Source organism: Leucopleurus acutus (genome assembly GCF_964270905.1).
Source record: "Leucopleurus acutus genome assembly, chromosome: 10".
Classification (NCBI taxonomy): Eukaryota; Metazoa; Chordata; class Mammalia; order Artiodactyla; family Delphinidae; genus Leucopleurus; species Leucopleurus acutus.
In genome coordinates this window covers 39,924,984-39,949,964 of record NC_139153.1, presented here as the reverse complement: position 1 = coordinate 39,949,964, position 24,981 = coordinate 39,924,984, and the positions used below count along the sequence as shown (strand labels likewise).

The 24,981-nt window shown below is 53.2% G+C and overlaps 2 protein-coding genes across 5 annotated transcripts in view; both read right to left on the bottom strand.

Moving 5' to 3' along the window:
- COL7A1 (collagen type VII alpha 1 chain) overlaps positions 1-5,594 on the bottom strand; it is a gene marked incomplete at its 3' end in the record, with an annotated part of 31,713 nt that extends 26,119 nt beyond the window's left edge. The window contains exons 1-15 of the mRNA XM_082848378.1: positions 5,509-5,594; positions 4,862-5,042; positions 4,051-4,210; positions 3,872-3,965; positions 3,619-3,780; positions 3,290-3,453; positions 3,083-3,212; positions 2,864-2,980; positions 2,615-2,761; positions 2,413-2,529; positions 2,188-2,337; positions 1,977-2,105; positions 832-975; positions 270-395; positions 25-168 (exon numbers count right to left, since the gene is read on the bottom strand). Coding sequence (XP_082704504.1) covers positions 25-168; positions 270-395; positions 832-975; positions 1,977-2,105; positions 2,188-2,337; positions 2,413-2,529; positions 2,615-2,761; positions 2,864-2,980; positions 3,083-3,212; positions 3,290-3,453; positions 3,619-3,780; positions 3,872-3,965; positions 4,051-4,210; positions 4,862-5,042; positions 5,509-5,593 — 2,050 coding nt within the window. The 5' untranslated portion in view covers position 5,594. The remainder of the gene's footprint in view (positions 1-24; positions 169-269; positions 396-831; positions 976-1,976; positions 2,106-2,187; positions 2,338-2,412; positions 2,530-2,614; positions 2,762-2,863; positions 2,981-3,082; positions 3,213-3,289; positions 3,454-3,618; positions 3,781-3,871; positions 3,966-4,050; positions 4,211-4,861; positions 5,043-5,508) is intronic.
- Positions 5,595-9,794: 4,200 nt separating this feature from the next.
- UQCRC1 (ubiquinol-cytochrome c reductase core protein 1) lies at positions 9,795-18,745 on the bottom strand. 4 transcript variants are annotated; one of them, XM_082847595.1, is made up of 13 exons: positions 18,322-18,745; positions 17,928-18,068; positions 16,289-16,375; positions 15,053-15,182; positions 14,663-14,861; positions 14,002-14,081; positions 12,307-12,422; positions 11,925-12,068; positions 11,624-11,784; positions 11,416-11,501; positions 10,844-10,932; positions 10,422-10,497; positions 9,795-9,981 (listed from the first exon to the last, which is right to left on the bottom strand). In XM_082847595.1, the coding sequence occupies exons 1-13, from the start codon at positions 18,520-18,522 to the stop codon at positions 9,917-9,919; spliced, it is 1,575 nt and encodes a 524-aa protein (XP_082703721.1). In that variant the 5' UTR covers positions 18,523-18,745; the 3' UTR covers positions 9,795-9,916. The 4 variants fall into 4 exon arrangements, with proteins under 4 accessions (XP_082703721.1, XP_082703722.1, XP_082703723.1 ...); XM_082847596.1 differs by having other exon boundaries at positions 17,928-18,071; positions 18,340-18,745; XM_082847597.1 differs by having other exon boundaries at positions 18,340-18,745.
- Positions 18,746-24,981: the final 6,236 nt, after the last annotated feature.

The following is a 24,981-nucleotide window of genomic DNA, read 5'->3' as shown; positions in this document are numbered from 1 at the left end:
CAAGGGGCTGGGTCAGGCCCTGACCAGTTCGAGCCACGGTGATTGCAGGTGGGCCCTCCTCTCTCCCTCGCAATGCCGATACAGCCACCTGGTAGGAGGTTCCAGGTCTCAGCCCCATGATATCTGTGGCAGTAGACTCTGAGGGCAATGTCTTGCTGGACTCCAGACCTAACGTCAGAGAGAAATGTTGGCATGGCTCCTGCCTGCCCCTTGGTCCCCCATACCCTGATCGTTCCCTTCAGCAACCCTCCCGCACATCCCACACTGACCGTTGTCTGTCCTCCAGCTAACCCGAAATCCACTGGCTCCAGGCACAGGTCCCCAGGCCACCCTCACTCGTGTTGCGTCTGACGCCACTACCTGCAGCCCTGGGATGGCAAGTGGAGTTTCTGGCTCTGGGGATTAAAGATAGAGGTCAGGGATCAAAACCAGGACCAGAGGGCTTCCCTGGTGGCGCAGCGGTTGAGAATCCGCCTGCCAATGCAGGGGACACGGGTTCGAGTCTTGGTCCGGGAAGATCCCACATGCGGCAGAGCAACTAGGCCCGTGAGCCACAAATACTGAGCCTGCGCGTCTGGAGCCTGTGCTCCGCAACAAGAGAGGTCGCGACAGTGAGAGGCCCGCGCACTGCGATGAAGAGTGGCCCCCGCTCGCCACAACTCGAGAAAGCCCTCGCACAGAAACGAAGACCCAACACAGCCAAAAATAAATAAATAAATAAAATTAAAAAAAAAAAAAAAGGAAAGATCATCCATTAAAAAAAAAAAAACAAAAAAACAGGACCAGAGTGAGTCAGGCAGCTGTCCCCCACAGCCCTCCTGCAGTGCTCACCCCTGCGAACAGTGAGGACGCTGGCACCACCCTCTCGGGTGCCTACTCGAGCTGACACCTGCACTGTGTAGCTCAGCCCAGCCCGGACGTCATCCAAGTCAAAAGCTGTCTGACTCCCGGGAAGCACCAGGCTCCGCTCGACCCCTAAGGGAGAAGGCAGGATAGGCAGGCAGGGGTCAGTGAGAGATGGGAATGTGGGATGAAGGTGCTCAGTGATGGACAGAGATACAAGATGAAAAGGGTCAGTGGGGGCAGGACAGGAATAAAGATGCAGACATAGAGAATGGACTTAAGGACACGGGGAGGGGGAAGGGTAAGCTGGGACAAAGTGAGAGAGTGGCATGGACATATATACACTACCAAACGTAAAACAGCTAGCTAGTGGGAATCAGCCGCATAGCACAGGGAGATCAGCTCGGTGCTTTGTGGCCACCTAGAGGGGTGGGATAGGGAGGGTGGGAGGGAGGGAGACGCGAGAGGGAATGGGGACGTATGTATATGTATAGCTGATTCACTTTGTTATAAAGCAGAAACTAACACGCCATTGTAAAGCAATTAAACCCCAATAAAGATGTTAAAAAAAAAAAGAAAAGGGTCAGTGAGGGATGGGACATGGGACGGAAAGGTGTGAGAGATAAGGACAGGGGTAAAAGGAGTCAGTGATGGACAGCGACACAGGATAATGGGCCAGTGATGAATGGGGACACATAATGACAGGAGTCAGTGGAGAAGGACATAAGATGTAGGATGTCAGAAGTCAGCGGACAGCGACATGAGTTGACAGGTCATCGACAGACAGTGAGGTGGAGTCAGTATTGGATGGGGACATGGGAGAACAGTGGTCACAGCTAAGGTTATAGAAGGGCGGGGGTTGAGCTTGTGGCTGTGGAGAAGGGTGAAAGCCATGGCCAGGGAGGTGGGGCAGGGAGTGGAGACAGATCCAGATGAAGAGACAGGCAGGGTCAGGGCAGGGAGCAGACAGACCCTGTGACGGGGTCTGGTTCGGTGCCGTCTCGGGAGGTGGATGGACAAGGAGAGAGGAGGAGGCTGTAGAGACCCCGGAGTGGAGAAGGGCTGGAAAGGCGGGAATGGTTTGAAAGGCTGGAACTTTAGTGTGTGTACGGGTCTTGCTGTGTCCCCCTCACCCTGGATGCTGCGCACGGTGATCCGATACTCGGTGGCGCTGGGAACTGGGCTCCAGGACACTCGCACCCGCTGCCCAGGCAGCTCGGTGGCCTGTAGGTCTGTCACAGGGCCCACGGGCAGCTCTGGCCCTGTTGGACAGCACAGCCTGAGAGGCAGCCTGGGGCCCCTGTACCTTCCCATCTCACTTGGCCGGGCCCACAGAGCCCTCACCAGGGGGGACCACAGTTGCAGGCGTGGCCACCTCGCGGCCCTCTAGCAGCGTGTAGAGTGTGAGGCGATACTCAGTGCCTGGCTGCAGCCCATCCAACTGGTAGCGGGTCACGTCAGAGGGCAGCACCACCTTCTGTGGCACCTCCAAGCCTGCAAGATGACAGGGTCAGGCCAGCTGAGGCCAGGTCTGGACCCAGCCTGCCCACCCCACCCTCCCGCACGGACCACTCTCACGTCGCCACTCCAGCCGGTAGCCACGGGCCTTAGGCACCAAGTTCCAGGAAAGAAGGATGGATGTGGGGCCCAGGATGATGGGACGCAGGGTCTGCTCAACAGAAGTGTCTGCCCAGGGCACATGGGAGGTCAGTGGCCTCTGTGCCCTGCCAGCCTGCCCACCCAGCCTGAAGAAAGCACCCAGCCCTCTCACCGGTGCGGGCAGTCAGGGAGGTGGCAGGCCCCACGCTCCGGCCAAGCAGGGTGCTCACGGTCACCTCATAGTCTGTGCCAGGCTCCAGGTCACGCAGCAGCACTGACCCCTGCCCAGGGCCCAGCTCCTGCTGCTGCGTGGCCCCACCTGCACAGGGGGCACAGAGGGGTCAGTGGGTCTTGCAGACTCAGCACCCTACAGTCCTGTCTGAGGTGCAGGGACTTCCTTCAGCCCACACCTCTGACTCACCACTGAAGACCCGCCATGTCACGCGGTAGCCAGTGGCACCTGGCACACCCCGCCAGGCTACCAGGAGGCTGTGGGCTGTGGTGTTCTGGATGGTCAGCTCCGGTCCCTCCAGAGCAGCTAGGGGAAGGTCCCACCAGGGATTAGTGAGTCCAGAGTGGGGAGGGGTTACTGGGATGGGTGGTTAGGTGAGCAGGGTCAGAGGTTAGCAGAACTGCTCACTTGTCCAAGCTGTCCCACTCACGGCCTCCCCGATGCTGTTAGCGTAGAGGGCAACCACCGTCACTTGGTACTCAGTCAGTGGCCGGAGACCCTGCAGCCTCATGCTGGTCTCACCTGCTGGGACGCTCACCTGCCCAGGGTCAGAGGTCACTTCATCTTGGCCAGCTAAGTCCCCAGCCCTCCACCTACCACTGCTGACATCCTTACCTCCCGCCGTTCACTCGACAGTGGCTGTCCCAGCCCCGTCAGGGGCGTGTACTGGACCTTGTAGCCAGTCACAGGGCCACTGGCCGCTGTCCATTGTACTCTCAAGGATTGACTGCCTGGCTCAGACAGCACCAGGTCTCGTGGACCAGAGGTTGAGTCATTGGCTGGGAAAGGGGCAGTCAGGCAACCAGGCAAGAGGATCAGGGGTCAGCACTTATGGTACAGCACCGGGCTCAAGGGTCAGGAGCACATGGGATGGAATCAGCACTCCCAGGTTGGGGTTTGGGTCAGGGTCCAGGTCAGGGCACACAGGGTGGGCAGGAACTCACAGGGCAAGGCCACAGGCACGCCACCTGCACTTGTGCACACCCTCCGGGAAACAAGAGGCAGTAGCGTCCTCAAGATGTTGAAGTCGTTGACGAAGAAGAAGAAATCGCTGGTCGGCTGTGAGGCGATTCGCTTCAGCTCCTCAGGGTCGGCATTCTTGATCCCTGAGGTGATGCCCAATCAGGGCTCAGCTGCCCACATGCCCTCTGACTCATCCCTGCCCCAGCTGACCTGTCACCCCAGCTTGGTACTCACCCACAGCAAACAGCTTGACTCCCTGCCCCTTCAGCCTCTGGGCAGCTGTGTCCACCAGGTCCTGGGACTTCCCATCTGTGATGAGGATGCAGACCTGGGGCAGGTGCAGGGTCAAGTCAGGACTGCCTCAGACACTTACTTGGGGTCACCTTGGAAGGCATGGTAGGGTGAGAGATCACCTTGGGAACACCAGGTCGGGCCAGCTGGGGCAGAAAGACACGGTCAGCCACGTGGAGAATTGCAGCTCCTGTGCGCGTGTTGCCTCCCTTGTAGCTGATCTCTCGGATTGCACGGATCACATCACCTCCTGAGCCAAGCGCATCCAGGCCAAATTCTGTCCTGTGGGGAGGCGGGTGGCAGCAGGCTAGGAGTAAGGGCTTTTTCTGGTCCTGGCCTCTAAGAGGCCTCTGGAATGAGGGTTGTATCAGGCCCCCTTGAGAGTCCACTTGGTTCTGTGATTCCTACCTTCCATCTCTGAAGCTCCCAAGCTAACAAACTCCTTAGGTACCCAACTGTGTCACGCCTGTGGCTAGGCCTGGGCAGGCCTGGACCCCTTGGGGCTCCCAGGCTCAGGTACCAGGATGTCTGGTTAATTAAATAATGGTAGGAAGAAGGGCCCAGTTATAAGCAGGTGGACACTGGCCAGACAGGGAGGCCCTCTGCTGAGTGAGAGAGGCTGAAGGCATCAGGAGGCTAGAACAAGGAGAGTCCAGCAGGCACAGGGCATCTCAAGTCATGGGTCCCCTTCTAGGCCTCTCCATCTCTAGATCAGAAAACACAGCTCCTATCTTTGGCAAGGCACTATTCAGAAGGGGTCTCAGATGTGAGGGCTGTACCTAGGAGATCCCTGCTTCTGTCTTAAGAAGATGTCCTGGCTGGTGGGAGGGAGGATCCTCTGGGTTCCCTAAAGCCTAACCTAGGGGTTTGGGGGCTCTCTGCTTCTTTCTGGGGCTGGGGTCCTGGTGGGTCCAGCTGTGGGGAGCCACTCACCGTGGATCATCGCTGTACTGCACGGCAGCGAAGCGCACACCCTGTGCACCGGCTGCCCCGGAGAAGGGCAGCACCAGCCCCTCAAGGAAACCCCTCACTTCGCGGAAGTTGCTTCGGCCAATGGACGAGGAGCCGTCGAGTAGGAACACGATGTCAGCGGCGTAAAGGCGCGTGCAGCTCACTGGGGCAGGGAAAAGCGATCACGATTTTTTCTTGGGGCCCACCCACCCCCTACCCTCACTGTGGTCCCCTGGGGCTGGGGAGGGGAGTTGGCCTCATCCACTGTGCAAACGGGCACAGGCTGGCTTGGGCCTGGGAGCGGTGGAGGCAGCAGAGGTGGGGCCTGGAGCGGAGTCTCACGCGGAGGACTAGTGGGGAGGGAGAGTCGCCGGAGCGGGTGTGGATCTGGGACTGAGGTTGGCGTCTGGGGACCAGCGCGGAGTGACATAGGGTAGGGGACCCACGCACAACTGGATGCAGTTTGGGAGACGCAGTGTGGGTCGCGGAGGGTTTGGGGAGTCCAGGGAGAATTAGGAGAAATGCATAAGTCGAGGAGGGTGGGAGGCGGGATCCAGGATGAAGGTCGAGTGGAGTCGCGGGTGGCAGGGTGCAGTGCCCTGGATGGGGTCCTTCCCTGCCGTACCCACCTCTCTCCCTGTGCTGGGCCCACACTCGGGGAGCCCCTGCCAGGATCCCCGCGCAGAGCGCAGCCACCAGGAGCCGCAGCCTCATCCTGGGTGAGGGAACCGGTCAGCCAGGACCCCGCCTCTGTCCCTCAGCCTTGGCGGGTCCGAGGCCAGCGTTCTCCCACCCCCAGTCCCGGTCTTGCCTGCCGGTCCGCCGGCTCCGATCGCCAGCCGCTGCCGCAGTCCCGCCGCCACGGCAGAGAAAAGTCCCTGATCCCGGGGGCGGAGCAGCGGGCGGGGACCCAGGCGGCCCACCCCCACCCATCATCCCAGAAGTCGCCGCCCCTGCCACCCCTCCCCTGGACAGATGATCTGACTCCACTTAAGTGTAAAGACCCCCACCTCCCGTGGCTTCTGGGATTTCCCCAGGAGGTTCTCTACAGATGGATGTTGAGGGATCCCTCTCCAACCCCAACTAGGGTCAGAGATCTTGGCTGCTTTAGGTCAAACAGACTAGAAGTGACTGCTGGAGACCAGACTTCAGACAGGTTCCCGGGGATGAAAGACGCAGCAGGATGTTGGTGGGGTAGAAGATGCAGCTGGAGATGACTCACCACCCCCCTCCCCCCACCCCACCCCCACCTCTGACTGGGCTACCCAGACAAGCCCTCAGGCCATGAGTCCCGGCTGGCCTCTCCTGTGATTCAGCCATCCCTTTGTCTGTTGGGTCTCCTGTGTCCCACCCCAATCCCCTCAACAGGCAGAGCAGCCCCCAGCAAATGAGGGGCTCTAGGCTCATGCCAGGGAAAGCAAGGCACCACTGGGCTGCATCCAAGTAATGCCCACCCCTACTTTGGAAGGGCAAGCCAGGAGGAGAAAATCTGTATTGTACTTATGCAGACATGTCCATCCCAGTGTCCTGGAACCCTTGCTGTGCTCTGAACCAGCCCCAGGCAGATGCCATCCAGCTGTGCCTCCAGGGAGGGGTTATCCATGTGTGGAGGGTAGACCACCCACAGTGACAGCTCATCTCTCAGGAATCCACCCCGTCCTGCCTATGCCCCCACTGGTGCGCCTGTCCTGCTCCAGCCAGGCTCCCCTACCCACACATTCTCATTTTGGCCCCTCAGAGTCCCCTCCTCCAACCTACTCTTCTTCTGCATTGGGTCTTCGTTGCTGCGCGTGGGCTTTCTCTAGTTGCGGTGAGCGGGGGCTACTCTTCGTTGCAGTGCGTAGGCTTCTCATTGCGGTGGCTTCTCTTGTTGCAGAGCTCGGGCTCTAGGTGCGCGGGCTTCAGCAGTTGTGGCATGCGGGCTCAGTAGTTGTGGCACACGGGCTTAGTTGCCCTGTGGCATGTGAGATCTTCCCGGACCAGGGCTTGAACCTGTGTCCCCTGCATCAGCAGGCGGATTCTTAACCACTGTGCCACCAGGAAAGTCCCCAACCTACTCTTCTTGAAGACCCCCTTCCACCCATCATCTCTGCCAGGCCCAGAGGTCACCCTGGGCTCCTCCCTCCCTTCCTCACGGCCCTCAAGGTCCACCTGTGGTGTCCACCTTCATAACTACTCCTTCCTCACTCCTCTTCCCTTAACCAGGCTGAATTCCCGCCCGTCTCCCTCAGCTGGCTTCTGTGATTATGGACAGTCCCCTCAACACACCTGCAGGCCAGGGACACTCTTTGTATATACGTATGTGTTCACTATAGGGGTTGATACTGAGATAGAGAGATCCTCCCAAGAGCAGGTCCCCTGTTTTTTATAAGCCTGGAGAATACTTCTAGACTCACCACTGCCATAGGGCCCCTTCCAACGTGCCTGGCCCCCCAGCCTCTCCTGGGGCTCCACAGGCTAATGGGGGACAAAAGGGGACAGCACTTCTGTTAAACTTGCCTGCCTTGTCCTCTTCTAGGTATGGCCAGGTCTCTGGTATGGCCAGAGCTGGGGGCAGTGAGAACCATCCATACTGCCTGTTTTCCTATTGTCCAATAAGGCTTGAGCTACAGGGACAGCCCCAAATTATCATGAAGTACAGCACTGTGATCCACAGGGCCCAGAACCTTTTCCCTAGGTCAAGGTCTCTTCAGCCATGTCCCAGGACCCCCCAACCCTTTGAAATCTGTCCTTCACATGAGGGCTGCAGAGAACCAGTCGTGCTCTCATTACAGAGGCAGCCCCTGCCTGCAAGACCCTCACCTCTTCTTGTACAGCAAGGGTGGGTGAGAGCAGGGCAGAGCTAGCATATACAGTGCAGACATACATACACATTTGGGTCTAGCCTTTAGGGGAGACTGGAGGCCCAGCTGAGAGGGTGTTCAGGCAAACCTCATCAGAACCATGAGGGGTCCCCCAAAAGAAATGGCTGCCTGCTGTGAGGGGGTCACTCAAAGCGTGCTACGAGAGGCTGTTGGAGGCAGAAGCAAGGTTGAGGATGAGCACAGGTCTGGCGCTCGGGGGAGGCTCATGAGCAGGGGTGTGGCCTCCTGGCAGGCACAGTTAGGGACCAACCCCAGACACCAGCTCCCTCCATAAACACACTGGGGCCCTAGAGTTTTCTTTCTCCCTCCCACACTCCCCTGGACATTTCCTCCTCTGGCTTCGGTCACCACCTCTGCTGGATGGCACCATGTCTCCAACTGGGGCCTCTTTTGGGGAGTCCAGCCCCACACATCTGTCTTGAACACCTCCAAATTTCTCAGAACCGTGGCCAAAGCTGAGCAGGTCATCCTCCTCCAACCTGCCCCTCCCCTGTTGGTACCCCAGCCCTGCGGGGGATGCTGCCCTGCTTGCGTCCCCTAAAGCCCACTCCAGCTCTTACTATAGCTGTGGTATCTGCTCTGCCACAGAGCTGCTCACCAGAACCGCACAGAAACCCACCCTGAGTCCCCAGGCTAACTCTCAGCTGAGCAAGTCACATCTCTTCCCGTTAACTTCCAATACACCTCCCCCAGCACGCCTCCAAAGTAAAGATCAAATTCCCTGGCTAGGCATGCAAGGTCCGTTAGGACCAGATCACCCGCTCGAGCACTCTGTGTCCAGCACACCTGTAGCCTTTGAGACTCAGGCCTGGCCTTAGCAGAGAAATCAAGCCCCATCCTCCAGGAGCTCAAACTTGGGACAACACGCTTGGCACTTGCTGTTCCCCAGCCTGGATATGCTGTGTCTATAACCATCCAGGGGTGGGCCTGTCAGGGTTCTGCACTGTCCAGCAGCTTCTCTCCAGCTGTTCACAAAGTAGGATGACCTGAGTCCCCCAGCCTTGGGTTCTAGAAAGCACTTGACAGTTATTTCCTAATTGACAACTTGTGGCAACAAACAGAGCTGAAGGGAAAAGCACTGGGGTGGAGTGGGAGCAAACTGAGGGCTGTTTTGGCCACTGCAAGGCTGGGATGCTGGGGCACTTCTGAATAGCCATCTTCTCAAGAAACCTTGTCCCAGAGCCCTGTCCACAAGTGCCAGCAGCACCTCCCTCACAGCAAAATTGGGCCCCACACTTCCATTCCCCCACTGGGATCCCAGGGAACCTGACTGTGGAAGGGTTGGGGGGCACAGGAAGAGGGGCCCACCTGCCCACCTGCCTTGGGGACCAGAGCCCAAAGGTGGCAGGGGGACTAGACAGTTGAGAGCTCCACCAGGTCCTCAGGGAGATGAGGAGGGGACTGCCAGGCCAGCAGCTCAGACTTGCCTGGGACAGACCAAGTCTAGGGAGGGGGCTCAGGCCCCACTGAGCTCAGGAATATTCTTGGAGCCTGAGTCAGTGGCAAATCAAGGCAAAGGATTCTTGCCTTGCCTGTCCAGGCAGCAGTTAGAAACCAAATGGGAACACTATGCCCCAGGCTATCCTCCTCCCAGAATCCAGAGTAAACATATGAAGGAGGCTCCCTCAGGGACATTCCTTGGCCTCTCCTGGTCCGTCTAGGGTACGAGGGTCCACCGGAGGGTGACCGCACAGGACCCGCAGCAAGGGGCTTCCCACCTGAGCCCCCTGAGTTCCCAGGCTGGGACCTCTACCAGGGCAAAGTCTGGGCCTGCAGTTCCCATGGCCTCCCACACCTCACTCTTGGGACAGATTGGCTAAGAGCATCGCCCATGTGGCTAAGTGGAAACAGCTGGCCTCAGCTCCCTGCAGGCATCAAAGGCTTCCGGCCTCTGTGCTGCAGCCCCACGCTTGCCCCTCGCTAAGGACACATCAGCCTGTGGGAAGGCAGAAGGATCTAGGAGATGCAGAACCGGGAGGAAGTCCCTGCTCCCCAGTCCACTGCCCAGTGGACCCCATGCCAATGCCAAGAGAGGGACGCGGCAGTTCTCAACACAGGACTTTATTGGTTGGTGGTTATCTGCAGCACAGGTTTGAAGGACTGAGGTGGTATGTTTGTGGTTGGGGGGACCACAGATCCTGGCCCCGCCCTTTTGCCTGCACAGGCTTCCTGCCTAGAAGCGCAGCCAGAACATGCCGCTACGGATCCGGTTATAATCTGGAAGCTGTTCAATGGGCCCTGTGGGGATAGGGTGGGGCGTCAGGGTGAGGTACCTGGCCTGTACAGGGACACCTGGCCCTGCGCCGCACCCCATCCAAAGCTGCCCAGAGCAGCACAAGACAGGCTTGGGGTGGAAAGAGGGAAGAGAACATTCCTCCAAGGGGTGCTGAGCCTGTCCCTTCATGCTCTGGCCTTTGGCGCTCCACCCCACACATGGAGGTGTCCATTACCTGGCAGGTGTGGGGTACTGATGGAGGCACCTTGGCAGGGAGTCAGGGAGCTGCTAGGACAGGTTTTCTGAGCAGGAACTCCCTGGCAGCCAGGCTATTGGGCAGAGCCTCTCAGGGGCCTCAACATGCTACTCCCCGTGAAAGCTGGGGGATGGGGGAGCAGAGGCAGAGGGGAGGCCAAGACAACAGACTGCGAAGGACAAAGAGCAGACTTTCTAGGCCACTCACCCAATCCAGCCACTGCTGGACACTGGTCATAGAAGTACTTGGAGCAGACCTCACGCATGATACTGGCATCCACCTCCTGCAGGATGAAGCAGAGGGCACACTGAGTGACAGGCACCTGGGGACCACCTCTGCCAGTCAACATTATCCAGACGACCAAGATCCTCCACACGTACCATGGAGCTGCCCCTCAACCAAAAGGGGAAATGCAGCAGGGCTCTCCCTGCTGTAGACTTCCTCAGGCCCCACCCATCCCTACAGCCATCAGTGCCTCTGCCCTGCCCTCCAATTACACCACCGAGGCAGGTGACGCTGCCTAGGACACCAGGGTTGCCTACAGGAGCAGTGTGCACTGCCTCAACTCTCCACCCTCTGGGAGTCTGCCAGGCCAAGACTCCAGAACCTCTCCCAGGGGCCCTTGTTACCGCAATCCGGCTTTCCCACTCAGCCAGGGGGATGCGGCGGCCATACGTCAGAAGACTACGTCCAATGTCCTCACAAACAGGAGTGGTGCCTGCAAGGGTTGGGGGAAGTTTACAGGTCCACATGGTCCAATCCACGTGGGTCCAAGCCATGCATGCGAGGGTGCCCCCAAGAAGCCACGGCTGAGAGCACTACCCCCACCCACCAAGCAGCCCACCTCGCTGCCGGTGAAGCGGCACGGAGTGAGAGTGGGCGCAGCGTCCTCGGCATATGTCCCAGAGAGGCTGCCTAAGTGCTTCACAGTACACACAGAACCTCCAGCGTTCTGCGCTGACCTGGACCTTGGTCTGACCTAGATCACAACCCTCACTTGTACAACCACCTGTCACTGTATCCGTGGGCTGTTGATCTAGCCTACCCACACCTGTACCTAAAACCCCAGGCCCCTGTGAGAGGGGTGGTGGTGGGGTATGGTGTGACCTTCGAAGTTTTCGTTTCCAATCTTGGTTAGGAACACTGGGACTGTCACTGCCAGTATGCACTCTACCCCTTGCCACAGGGCTGCAGGACTCACCGATCAGATGAGACACCAGAGCATTTCTGAGAATGTTTTTGCCCCGGACCACCTCGCTCTCTGTGGCACTGGTGCAAAGGCGCATCCTAGAGCAGGGGTGGGGTGGGATTCATCCTGAGAGACGGTGCTGTCTCTGAGCCTCCCACGGTCCTGCTCAAAGGGCCCTATTCCCTCCCCACCTCCCTGGCAGCACTAGGCCGCCACTCACCACTGGCCCTGTAGGAAGAACATCATGTCGTCGATGCTCATGTGGTCGCAGACGAAGTGTGCGCCCAGCAACCCCGTCTCTGCATAGCAGATGTTGAAGGTCTGGAAACTCTGGCACAGCTTCTTGGTTGCAGCAACTGCAGCCAGTGGGCTGGACAAGTGCTACCAGGGATGAGGGTGGTCAGCACCCACCCTCCTGTCTGCAGTCCACACCCCAAACCCCACAGTACAAGCGCCCACAGCCCAGCTCCCTCTCTTCCCTGAAGACAAGGTCCCATCCCATGCCCACCCCTGGCACTCACCGCGCCACCACCGTAAGTGCAGTCATAGTGGCCAATGATGGCATTGGCCACCTGGAGGGCCACATTGTCCGGGTTGGCCCAGCCAGGCCCCTCCACTGCAATGGCCACATGGGCCAAAGGCAGGGCATCATCACGGTGGCGGATCTGAAACAGTACATGGCAAAGCTGAGGGACAGCCAGATTTCCCAGGCGACCAGCAAAGGTGCCAAGTGTGGGTGGAGAGTGTGCATGCAAGTGTGAACACGTGTGCCTGTGAGGCAGCAGCCACAGGACACCTGGCCAACTCGAGGCATCTCCGGAGTCATGAAGATAGCCATGCACGTGAGGGTGCCCCCAAGAGGTCCCGGCTGAGGGCACTACCCCCGCCCACCAAGCAGCCCACCTCGCTGCCCGTGAAGCGGCAGGGAGTGAGAGTGGGCACAGCGTCTTCAGTGTATGTCCCAGAGAGGCTGCAGAAATGCTTCTGGGCGAGGTCTAGCAGCTGCCGGTGCTCCACCCCTGCGGAGACAGACAGCAGAGTTACTGGCCAGCCAGGGCCCAAGGCACAGGGTAGGGGAGATCACACACAAGCAGAGGACCCCATGTCCTGCCTTGGTGAGAAACACCAAAAGGAAGACATGACATCAGGACAAGGTGAGTAAAGAGGACCCTTTACAGACACACCCTATCTCATGGGCAGGGCAGGCACCTCAGGGTCAAACAGCTTCCATCACCTCAGCCACAGGGAAGCAGCAGCATGCTGAGCTTAAAAATGGGTTCCTATGTGACACATTCCCACCAGCACCAAGGACAAGACTGGTACTCCCTGGGCATAAGGCCACCTGCCCTGCCTTCTCCCTCTGGCCCTTCCTCAAGCAGATCCTATGGGGGCTGGCAGGTGAGAGGGCACGAAGAGGTGCTATGCAGGGCTGTGACTAGCTCCGGGGTCCCCTGAGAGCTGGGGACGTTTACCAGTAACGTTACAAACTCACGCCTCAGGACCCCTCCTGGACCTTACCTCTACAAGAGGAGGCCTTTGCTGCCATAGCGCCTTGACCAGTGGGCGCTGTGGTAGTAAGCAGCCTCCCCCAGGTACAGCCTTCTAGGTGCCTCTGCCTTTTATTCTTTCCTTCCCTGAGCTCAGATCCTGTTGGACTCAACGAAGTCTGATGTGTCAGTAGCTCAGACTGCTCTTGGTCCCGAGGTTCACTGGCCCCAAGGCCACCAATCATGTTCTTCCTATCAATTTTTCTTGCCCAGTCAGCTGTCACGACCTAAGCTGGGAAAGCACCCTGGCCCTGCTCCCGTCCCCTCCCCGCCACATCCCCTCCTCTGTCAGGTGTCTACCTAAAAAGCCACCCTGAGTCCCCGCACTTCTCTCCCAGCTCCTACCGTCCCCCACCAGGCACCTGCAGCAAGCACTCCCTGTGCCTGCCCACTTCCGCTCTGACCCCTACATGGCAGCAGAGCAAGCCTCAAAACACACCAGCCCGTGACACTGCTCTTCCCCTCTGCACAGACCTCCCACTCCCCACCGAATTAAATCCCACCTCTCTTTAAGCCTCTGTTCAAATGACACATGCTTCAAAAGCACCTCCCAATTCAAACAAACAAACAAACAAACAAACCACCTCCCTACCCTCTAACTGAGTCCCCCATTAAAGTCCCCCAACCACTGTATGCTTTCCTTTCAAGGCACTTCCCACCTGTCATGCAATGTCTGGTTTCCCCACTGACAAGGCCAAGAGAAACAGGCCTGAGGGCTTCAATCTCCCACCAGCCTACAACCTGGATCTCCTACGACCAGGTGGGGCTGAGAAAACCCTGAGGCCTGGAGAGGCCAACAGCCCAACTGAGGCCTGTACTGAAGAGCGGAGTAGCATCCCTGGGCGGCCAGTTTCAGTGGTGGTGGCAGAGGAGAATCCCACCCCACCTCTAAAAGCATGGAAGAGAAGTCACTCCCCTCAAGGACAGGGTGGGAACAGTGTCCCCAGGAGTGGAAGATCCCTATGGTCAGAACCAGGAGACTTGGCCCTGGTAACCAAGGCCACAGCCCACCCCCCTATTACCACAGGGCTTCAACGAGCCCATCGCTCACCTCCAGCTGCTGCTAAAACCATTCGAGAGGCCTTGTAATGTCGGCTGAGGTACTCAGTCAGGTCTGCCCGAGACAGCTTCCTGCAAGACATACAGCCAATTGGTCAACACCGCTCCCAAACCAGAATGATCTGGGTCACACAAAACGGGGCTGAGGAGACAGACCAGGAGACATGGCTTCTCTGGAAAGCAGGACCCCACACATCAATTGGTCCTTGCCCCATTTCTGCCACCCACCACTCTGGGGCCCAGAGGGCAGCCCTCATTGGGCCCCCCTCACATCCCACCTCAGGACAGGCTTGTAGTCCCCTCTGAGGAGGGTGAGAACTGACGCTGGGGGCTCTTGAGGGGCAACAGCAGAGCTCATCCCACCAGAGGACAAGAAGCCATGTGGAGGGATACCCAGAGCACCCTCCCTCAGGCTGGCAGGACACGCATGGAAACGTACCCTAAAGCAAAGCCCGAAATTCAAGTGAAAACCACACAGGTGTTAAAAAAGACTCACAGGGACCATGTGGCAACATAAAAAATGTCTCCAGTTGTGTGAATTAGGAAAATAAACAGCACAGACAGCAGATCAACTAAAAACAAACTCATGTGGACATGGCCTGGCCATGCCAGAATGAGGGGACGAATTCCACCCCAGACCAGCCAACACTCACCTGACATTCTCATTGGACCCCTCCACGGCCTGGGCTAGAGGTGTGCCCTGGAATGCCGTGGCATGCAGGTAGTCAAAGACCACATCCCGCATAGATGCATCATTCTCCTGCAGCTCCTGCAGGATCACATCACGCTCCTTCTCAACCTGGGAGTCTTCTAGGCTGCAGTTCTGCACAATGTCGGCCAGGAGCTCCACAGCTGGATACAAGAAGGACAGGTTTGGTGACCAGTAACAGGACAAAACCCCAGGCCTGACACCACTGGTTGCTTTGTTGCAAGGCCATACTCTAAGGGTAACCCCATTCTTCAGCCAAGCCAGGGGCTCCTGAGTGCCTGTCCTCTGCACTCCTGGAGTCCTACTGGTGTCCCGGCCCCATCCTCCAGCGTACCTTTTGGCAGGTCCTTAGACAGTGCCTTGATGTAGTAAGCCGTGTGCTCCCGGGTGCTGTAGGCATTAAGATGGGCCCCCATGCTCTCTACCTCCTTCTCCAAGGCAATGCCAGGTCGATTCTTTGTTCCCTGGAACCACACATCAACAGGACAAATCAGGAGCCACATGGGAGCCCAGGACCCCATCCTCACAGGCTAAAGTCCCAGCAGGACCACTGGTCCACAGATATCTCCCTCAGCAAAGACTCTGGGGTTATACAGCCCAGAGGCTGTGCTCACCAAGTGCTTAGCAGGCCTTAAGCCAATCAACGCCACAGCATCGAGGACCAAGAGAATGAAGACATCCAGGGGCCAGGAAAGAAGGGCATGGACAAAGCAAGTGTTACCTGAAATCCAGAGCTCCCATACCAAGAGGGGGTATAGCATTTGACTGAGAGCTCCCATACCAGCCTGATCTTACCAGCACTCCCTCTCCTCTTACTAACAGTCATGGTCAGGTAAGCTCACACCTGTGCTCAGGTGATGCTACCACTACCCACTCTCCCTCATACCATTTATACGACTCTGTGTGTGTGCTATGGCCTCTGTAGGACTCAACCTTAGTCCAGTGTGTGTGTACGTATGTGTGCGTGTGTATGGCAGTGCTGCTGTCCAATGACACACACACGTATCAATGTGTTGAGACTGACACACATAACTGTGATGCTGGACCTGGCTAGCTGCCCATTCCTGCTCCACCACACCACCTATCCCGTATCTTCTCCATTTTTTTCATTCATTTAAGAACTCAGTCTCCACTCCATGCGAACACGAGGTGGCTCAGGAGCTGTTCCCATCCTCAAGAAAGCTCCTACTCACTTCTATAAACAAGAGGTGCACAGCATTTTACAAAAACTAAATCTGTGGGTTTGTTACAATGCACGTGTACATCCACAATTCTATATCCATGCATGCACACAACACAGGCCTGGCCTCTGGTGAAGAACAGGGCTCCTATGGCTCCCTGGGGTTTTTCTGGCTCTGGAGGCCTTGTGCAGGGGTTCACCAGATAGGCGCTCACTCAGAAGAGGCCAAGTCCACGTGACTCCTCCCAGAAAAGCCATCCAGAGATCTCTTTCCCCCGCTACCCTGCTAAAACCCATAATTGAGGAGGCTGGCTTTTCTGACCTGCATCCTCAGGAGGGACAGCAGGAAGCCCTAAGCCCAGGGGAGATGCAGGACTTTAGGAGCCTCACCTTGAAAGCCAGATGCTCCACAAAGTAGCCTGCCCCGTTGTTCTTCTCAGTCTCATAACGGCTGCCAGCATCAATCCACACCCCCACCTGGACAAGAAACCACCAACAAAGGTAACAAACAAACCACCTCAGCCCCCCTTACACCCCACCCTGCATGACTCAGCACAAGCCCCAGACAGGGGCTCACAGTCCCACGCTGGGGAAAAGCTTCTCAGCAGGACCCCTGTGCTTAGAGGCACAGGGCACCAGCTGAATGACTGCAGTCACACTGCATCACCTCTCCTCCCTGCTCTATTTCCTGACTGGTTATCGAGACTCGCAGGGAAGCTTCAAACCAGGCATGTTCACCTGTCCCATCACCACAGGAAATTCTTAAATTCAACCTCACTTTTCAGTTGATTCTTTGTTTCTTCTAGGTAAGCAACTAATCATTTGAAAACAACTTCTTTTCTCCTTCCTAAAAATTATACCCTGCCTTTGTTCTGGTGATTGTGTCCTTTCGCCATTAAAGGAGAGGCTATTGGCTTAAACACTGAACGTTTTATCATAAGTAGCCTTCATTCACACTTTAAAAAAAGTTTTAAACAGAACTCGACACCTAACACTGCCAAGTGTCTCCTTGGCACCCAACGAGAGAATCTTATAATTTTCTTAATAGCCTCTTGGTGTGCTGTGAAACACAAACCACACTACTCACCCCCATGGTGACATAGACCTAATCTTTTAATTTACTATTTGTTTCATAGCTGACTTAAAATGTTCACATTTACTTTCCTAAGAGATGTTGATACACGTACCATACGTCATAAATTCTTTACATGAACATCTATTACACATCTAACGTCTTCGAAAGATACATTTTACAATCCATGGTATCCTTTGATTATAACTGGCAGCATTCTTTTCCTGCCACTAGAGCACAGTGATACTCCTTACAATCTAGAGCATCTTAGTGTCCATGAAATACAGCATTCTCCACCAAGCTTTCTTAACAGGCTGTGGGTCGGCTTATACAGGTGCCATGTAATAAGGAAGTTGCCCATCCCCTTTTGTTGTGTTCAGTAACAACTTATATCACAGGACATTATTTGTTCCTGGAAAACTGAAAGAATTTACCAATAAAAGCACTTGAAGTTTGGGGTGGGGAGGAGACGGTTCGCTTCTTGAGAATCTTCTCTGTTTATCTAGCCAAGATTTCTATCTTTGAGTGAATTTTGAGGAAAATTATCCACTTAACGGGAATTTTCTAGTTGATTTCTTCTGCAATACATTTCCAGTCTAGGCAAGGGATTATGACTTTGGGCCGTGAGGCTGGCAGTCACCTAATGTCTCTGAACCCCATTTTCCTCATTGAAGGATCACTTCTCTCATATGGGCTGCTGAAGAAAAAGCTGAAAAAAGACTTGGCCTCCTGATTGGCAAGCATCACACGCTAAGTAAGTGTTGGGTACGGCGAGGATTGCCCCCAAGAAGTCAAGGCGTGGCTAAGGTAGGGATTGGGGTACGAGGGTCAATCCTGAGGTGGCTGGGAGGAGTCTGATCCAAACCACAGAGCACTTGAGCCCAAGGTCACACCCCGACTTGGGAAAGGAGACCATGCCCAATATTGAGGTGCACTCCCGACACCGGACCCGCTCACCGTGCAGGTAGGCTGGGAGGACTGCTCCGAGGCCACTCGCAGCCCGTTGTCCAGCTGGCTGACCTGCGTCTCCGGCACGCTCTGCAGGGCCTGGGCGTAGGTGGCGATACCCCGCAAGACAGGCGACCTCAGCAGGGCCGGCTGCTGGAAAGGGGCGACCAGGACTGAGGATTAGATTGGAGGATCGCTCCTTAGCTCTCAGGCCTGCGGTGGGATCCCCATCCCCGCCCCCAGGCCAGCCGCGAGACTCCCATGCGTGCCCTCGGCCGTGACCTTCCCATGGCCCTGACCCCGCGACCTCCCCATTCTCGACCTGCCACCGCTAACAGCCCGCTCCCTGTCTGCGTTCCAAAGACCCGCTCCCCATAGCTCTGCGCTCTCGCTGACACCTCACCGAGCGGCGGCTGCGCACCAGCACTCGCGTCCCGGCGCTGGCCGCCCGGCAAACCGCGGAAGCCGCCATCTTCTGGCTCCAGTGGACGCTGAGCCGCGCCACGCATGCGTAGAGTGGACGCAGCGGCGCGCGAGGCGCAGGCGCAGTACCGCAGACTTGGCGCTCGGCTGCTCCCTGGCGGACGCCGCCGCGGATATTCATTCTCTGCTGGTCGTTAGTTCTTGTCTTCGCGTCCCTGGGTAACAGTGCGCATTAATCTATCTGGCTAGCCATCGTCTTGCGCGGGTCTGTTCTGGATCCAGTCCATCTTCCCTCTTCACCCGTGGTGGTGGCGTGGGGGGCAGAGTGCGCGATGTTTCTCGCGAACAGTGGGCGCCTCGACTGCACTGAGTGCTCAGAGCGGCCGGGCGGGCGGGGAGCGCAGCCACAGCATGTTTGCGAATCGCAACCCCAGGGCTAAACCACCAGGGTGGAACCTGGGACTACGAGGCTGCTGCTGAAAGTCACGGTTTTCTCTTTAAAGGAATGGAGAAAGTTCAGACGGTTGACGTGGAAAGAATTTAGCAATATATTGCTAAGAAAAAAGGAACAGTTTCAGAGACTAATTTGTGAAAAGGATTCCTTGTTTAGAAAACAAAACACACACAAAACAAAACGAAGTGCTTTTTCTAATAGGCTACATAGAAAAAAATCCAGAGGAACTCACTCTAAACGCTCATTCAGGTGACTTACAGAAAATGAATTCAGGGGAAGGGAAAAGAGGCTACCATTTTTACACTTCTGTATTATTTTAATACATAATTGAAAATTTTTAGGGAATTCCTTGGCGGTCCAGTGGTTAGGACTCTGCGCTTTCACTGCAGTGGCCCGGTTTCAATTCCTAGTTGGGGAACTAAGATCCTGCAAGCCGCGGGTCTCAGCCAAAAATAAAAAAGTAAAATAAAAATAAATTTTTTACAAAAAATGTTTGTTGCTTTTGAAATAATAGCATATTTCTGAACTGTACTTCCTTTTACAGGTATATGAGGTTTTCTGTGATCTTACAAAATATCACTCAAAACTTTCTTTTATAAAAATCAGACAGAAGATGCTTAAGTGTGCACTGATAAATATTTTGTGAACTAAAATTATGATCTTGACATGAAAAAATAAAGTGAAATAGAATCTCCTAATTAGTTTTTTAAAAACTAGTTTTTAGAACCGTCTTATATTTACAGAAGAGTTGAGCAGATGGTACAGAATTTCCCATATATCCCTGCCCACATACAGGCATGCACAGTTATTCCTATTAATAGCTTACCTTATTGTGATACATTTGTTACAATTAATGAACCAATATTGACATATTATTATTAACTGAAGTCCATAGTTTATTCAGATTCCCTTAGTTTTAGTTTTTACCTAATATCCTTTTTCGTTCTAGGATCCTATCCAGGATACCACATTCCATTTTGTTGTCATGTCTCCTTAGACTCCTCTTGCCTGTGACACAACCTCTTCCAGTGACCAGCACATTGTGCACCTTCCTTCTAGCAGAGCTCCCCCAAAGAGCTCACTGCCTCCAATTCCTCTCCTCCCACTCTTTCCCAAACCCACTCCAATACCATCCCCAATTCATTCCTCCAAAACCACACCTGTAAAGGTAACCAATGAGCTCCATGTTGCTAAATCTAATGGCCAGTGCTCGGTCTTGTTTAAAGTGATTGGCCACTTTTTCCTCCTTAGAGCCTCATCCCTTCTCCACCTTTAGTTTCCCATGCTCTCCTGTTCTTGTCCTACCTCCCTGTACATCTCAATTAAACATGCTGAAGCTGGGACTTCCCTGGCTGTCCAGTGGTTTGCACTCCGCACTTCAACTGCAGGGGGCGCGGGTTCGATCCCTGGTTGGGGAACTAAGATACTGCATGCTGTGCAGCACGGCCGGGGTGGGGGGAAAAAATATGCTAAACTTGAACTCTTTACTTTCCCTCCCAAACCTGTTCCTCCCATAATTGTCTTCATCTCAGTAAATGACACTTCCATTAACCAAATTGCTCAGGCTAGAAATCTAGGCGTCATCCTTGACTCTTCTCTCTCAAAATCCACACCCAATCTTTTAGCAAATCCAATAATTTCTAATCCAGTTACCTAACCCCCCCTTTCCCCACCCCACTGCTACCCTGGGGTGAGAAGGGAAGGACAATGAGACAACCAGGAAGTGTGATGTGGTAGATGCCCAGGGACGGATATGTTTCAAGAGATTGGTCAAAAAGGAAATGCTGCTAAAAGGTCAAGTACAAGCAGTGGTCATTGCAATGATTTGGCAAGAGTCTTTGATGACTCATTGATCTTCTGGAATTTACTTGGCCTATGGGGTGAGGTGAGACCAAAATACCCTTTTTCCCCCTAAATTGCAAACTGAATTTTGTAACAATTCTTGACCAGGCCTCATTTCTCTATCCATCTCTGAGACTCCCTTTATCCCCCCCAAAGAGTCTCAAAACTGTAAAAGCAGGTCCATGCGGGCTGCCTGAGAGGGCTCTGGCACTCACCTTACTCTCCTCACTCAATATTTGATATACACTTCAGCTTATTCTTCTAGATATTTTTTCTTTTATTTTAATTTTAGTTTTTAAATTGTGCTAACATATACATGACATTTAGCACCTTAACCATTATTACATCTTAACATTATACAGTTCGGTGGTATTAATTACATTCAAAATGTCGTGCAGGGAATTCCCTGGCAGTCCAGTGGTTAGGACTCAGCACTTTCACTGCTGGAGCCCGGGTTCAATCCCTGGCCAGGGAACTAAGATCCCGCAAGCCTCATAGTGCAGCCAAAAAAAAAAAAAAAAAGTTGTGCAACCATTATCACTATCTAGTCTACTTTCAAAACTTTTTCCTCATCTCAAACAGAAATTCTATATCCATTAAGCAATAACTCGCCATTTCCCCCTTCCTCAAATCTCTGACAACCTCTATTCTACTTTCTGTCTCTATGAACTTGACTGTTCTAGGTACCTCATATAACTGGGATCATAGAGTTTTGTTGTTAAAAAAATAAAAGGCCCAAAATAGAGTCGCTTATGCTAAGCCCCATGCCACCAAACCAAGTCTTAATTTTAGTTGGGCTCTCCCAGAAATGGAATCTTAAACCAGTCTATCAGGAGTCTCCTGATCAACACTATTTGATCAGGTCATCTGCCTGTTATACTGTGACATCCCCTAAAGGAAAGTAACTTTGCAATAACCAAACTGCTTTTTTTGCCTACTATAGTATCCTTGTTCCCACTCCCTTTTGCCTATCAAAATCTTTCTTTCTTTTTTTTTTTTTTTGCAGTACGCGGGCCTCTCACTGCTGTGGCCTCTCCCGTTGTGGAGCACAGGCTCTGGACATGCAGGCTCAGCGGCCGTGGCTCACGGGCCCAGCCGCTCCGCGGCATGTGGGATCTTCCCGGACCGGGGCACGAACCCGTGTCCCCTGCATCGGCAGGCGGACTCTCAACCACTGAGCCACGAGGGAAGCCCAAAATCTTTCATTTTTGTTCAGCACCCTGGAGTTCTTTTCTACCTGCTAGATTGGATGTGCCTGATTTGAATCAATTTTTGCTCAAATAACTTAAAATTTTTAAACATGCCTCAGTTTATCTTTCAACATTGTCCTTTTATCGTTGGTTTATTTCACTTAGCATGATGTTTATCTATTTATCTGTTGGTGGACATGGGCTGTTTCTACCTTTTGGCTATTGTGAATAATGCTACAATGAACACTCACTGGCATACAAGCATCTGTTTGAGATGCTGCTTTCAATTATTTTGGTATTTACCTAGGAGGGGAATTGCTGGATCATATGGTAATTATATTTTTAGCTTTTTGAGGAACCACCAAGCAGTTTTCTGTAGTGGCTGTACCATTTTACATTCCTGCCAGCAATGCAAAAGTGTTCTAATTTCTCTACATTCCCACCAATATTTCTTATTCTCCAATAGCCATCCTAATGGGGGTGACATGATATCTCGTGGTTTTGATTTGTATTTCCATAATGACTAGTGATGTTAAGCATATTTTCATGTGGTTATTGGCCATTTGTATATCTTCTTTAGACAATGTCTATTCAAGTCCTTTGCCTATTTTTGAATTTGTTTGTTTTTTTGTTGTTGAGTTGTAGGAATTCTTTAGGTATTCTGGATATTAGTCCCTCCTTAGATATATGATTGGCAAATATTTTCTTCCATTTTGTGAACTGTCTTTTTACTCTCTTAATAGTGTTCTATGATGCACAAATTTTTTATTTTGATGAAGTACAATTTATCTATTTTTTCTTTTGTTACCTGTTCTTTTAATGTCATACTTAAGAAATCATTGCCTTCTCCAAGATTATGAAGATTTCCATCTATGTTTTCTTCTAAAAGTTTTATAGTTTTAACTTTTAAATTTAAATCTTTGATCCTTTTTACTTAATTTTGTATATGATGTAAGGTAAGGGTCCAACTTCATTCTTCTGCATGTGGATATTCAGTTTTCTCAGCACCATTTTTTGAAAAGACTATCTTTTCCCCATTAAATGGTCTTTGCACTCTTGTTGAAAATCAACTGAATATATATGGGAAGGTTTATTTCTGGGCTTTCTGTTCTATTTCATTGGTCTATATGTCTATTCCTATGCCAGCACCACACTGTTTTGATTACAGTGCCTTTGTAGTACATTTTGGAAATCAGAAAGTTTGAGTCCTCCAACTTTGTTCTTTTCCAAGATCGTTTCGGCTATTCAGGGTCCCTTGAGATTCCATATAAATTTTAGGATGGGTTTTTCTATTTCTCTTATAAAACACCATTGGGATTTTCACTGGGATTACACTGAATCTGTAGACCACTTTGGGTAGTATTGCCATTTTAACAGTATTAAGTCCTCCAATCAAAGAACATGGAATGTCTTTCTATTTATTTAGGTCTTTTTAAATTTCTTTCAGCAATGTTTTTCAGCAAGAAGAAATCAGGTGGCACCTTCAGCACTTCACTTGGAAATTTTTTCTGCTAAATATTAAAGTTCATCATTTACAAGTTCTGCTTTCCATCCAAATACGGGTTATGATTCCACTAAGCTTCTTACAACTATTTAACAAAGATTCCTTTTACTCCTGGTTTCCAATAACATGTTCCTAATTTTCTTCTGAGCCCTCAATGGCAGCATTCTTAATGTCCAAATTTCTGCTAACAGTTGTTTGAAGGTAGTTTTGGCTTTTTCTGTTATGCTCCCTGACATTCTTCCAGACTTTGCTCACTGCCCAATTCCAAAGCCATTTCCACATTTTTAGGATTTGTTAACAGCAGTACCTCTCACTCTTGATACCAATACTTAGTAGTTTTCTATTGCTGCCATAACAAATCACCACAGACTTAATGGCTTAGAACAAAACAAATTTATTATCTCACAGTTCTGTAGGCCCAAAATCCAACATGGATGTCATTGGGCTAAAATCAAGACATTAGCAGGGCTGTGTTCCTTTCTGGAGGTTCTAGGGGAGAATGTGTCCTTGGTCATTCAGTTTATTGGCAGAAGTTAGATCATAGTGGTTGAAGGACTGAGGTTTCTGTTTTCTTGCTGGCTATCACCCAAGGGTCATTCCCAGCTTCTAGAGGCCATCTGAATTCCTTGGATCCTTGGGTGGTGGAAGATCTCTTCCATCACCTTCAAAGCCAGCAGCAGAGGATTATTAGTACCTCTCACACTTTGAATCCGACCAACTCTCCTGCCCTCCTCTTCCACTTTTAAGGGCTCATGAAATTACACTGGGCCCACCAAAATAATCCAGAATAATCTTCCCATTTTAATGTCTTTCACTTAATTCCATCTGCAAAATCCTCTTTGCCATGTACTGTAAAATATTCACAGACTCCAAGGACATCTTGAGGCCATTATCCTGCCTACCACAGCCTCCCTAGGAGACACCAACTCCTGTCTCTTCCCAGCCTGCCCTCTCCTGTGTTCCAGAATTCCTTCTTTTCCCTGAAATCCTGACCATCTTATAGTTCATGGAACAGGTCAAGGTCTCTTTCCCCACCTGGCCCTTGTATGTGCATATCCTTCTGACTGGAGCACTCTCCCCCTCCTCTCATCACCCCACTCACCCTTCAGGTCCCAGCAGTCAGCCCACACCTGCCCTACTCCAACTGGCTCAGCACAACTCTCTGCAGAGGAATTGAGTTTTTGAGTCTGCTTCATCACCACCTCTACCCTCCCCTATTTGTGAGTGGGTGAGGGAGGAGCCTGTTCTGTTCATCAGCAGATCCTGATGCATATGGTAGAAGGAAGGGAGGAAGCAGATGAGGGCCCCTTTGGGGAGGTTCAGCCCTCATCCCACTTCCAGGGGCTTTAGAGCAAGGGCCACTTAGGTGCCAAAGCATGTTTGAGATGTCACAAAGATGAAGGCAGCCAGGGCCCTCCCTCTACCCCCAGCCCCAGCTCAGGCCCCGCAGGCTCAACCAGGAGCCCTAGCTCCTGACTCAGCCAGGTGGTCACCTCTGGGCTGCCCTCTCTGGACCACCCACATCTGCCCTGATGGCCAAGTCTTCTCCCACCACACTGGGGGCCCCTGAGGAGCCCCAGAGGAGCAGTTGTATTTATGAGTGGGATCCCTAGAGAGGAGGGGTCAGTTGGTGTGGGCAATGGAGCAGGG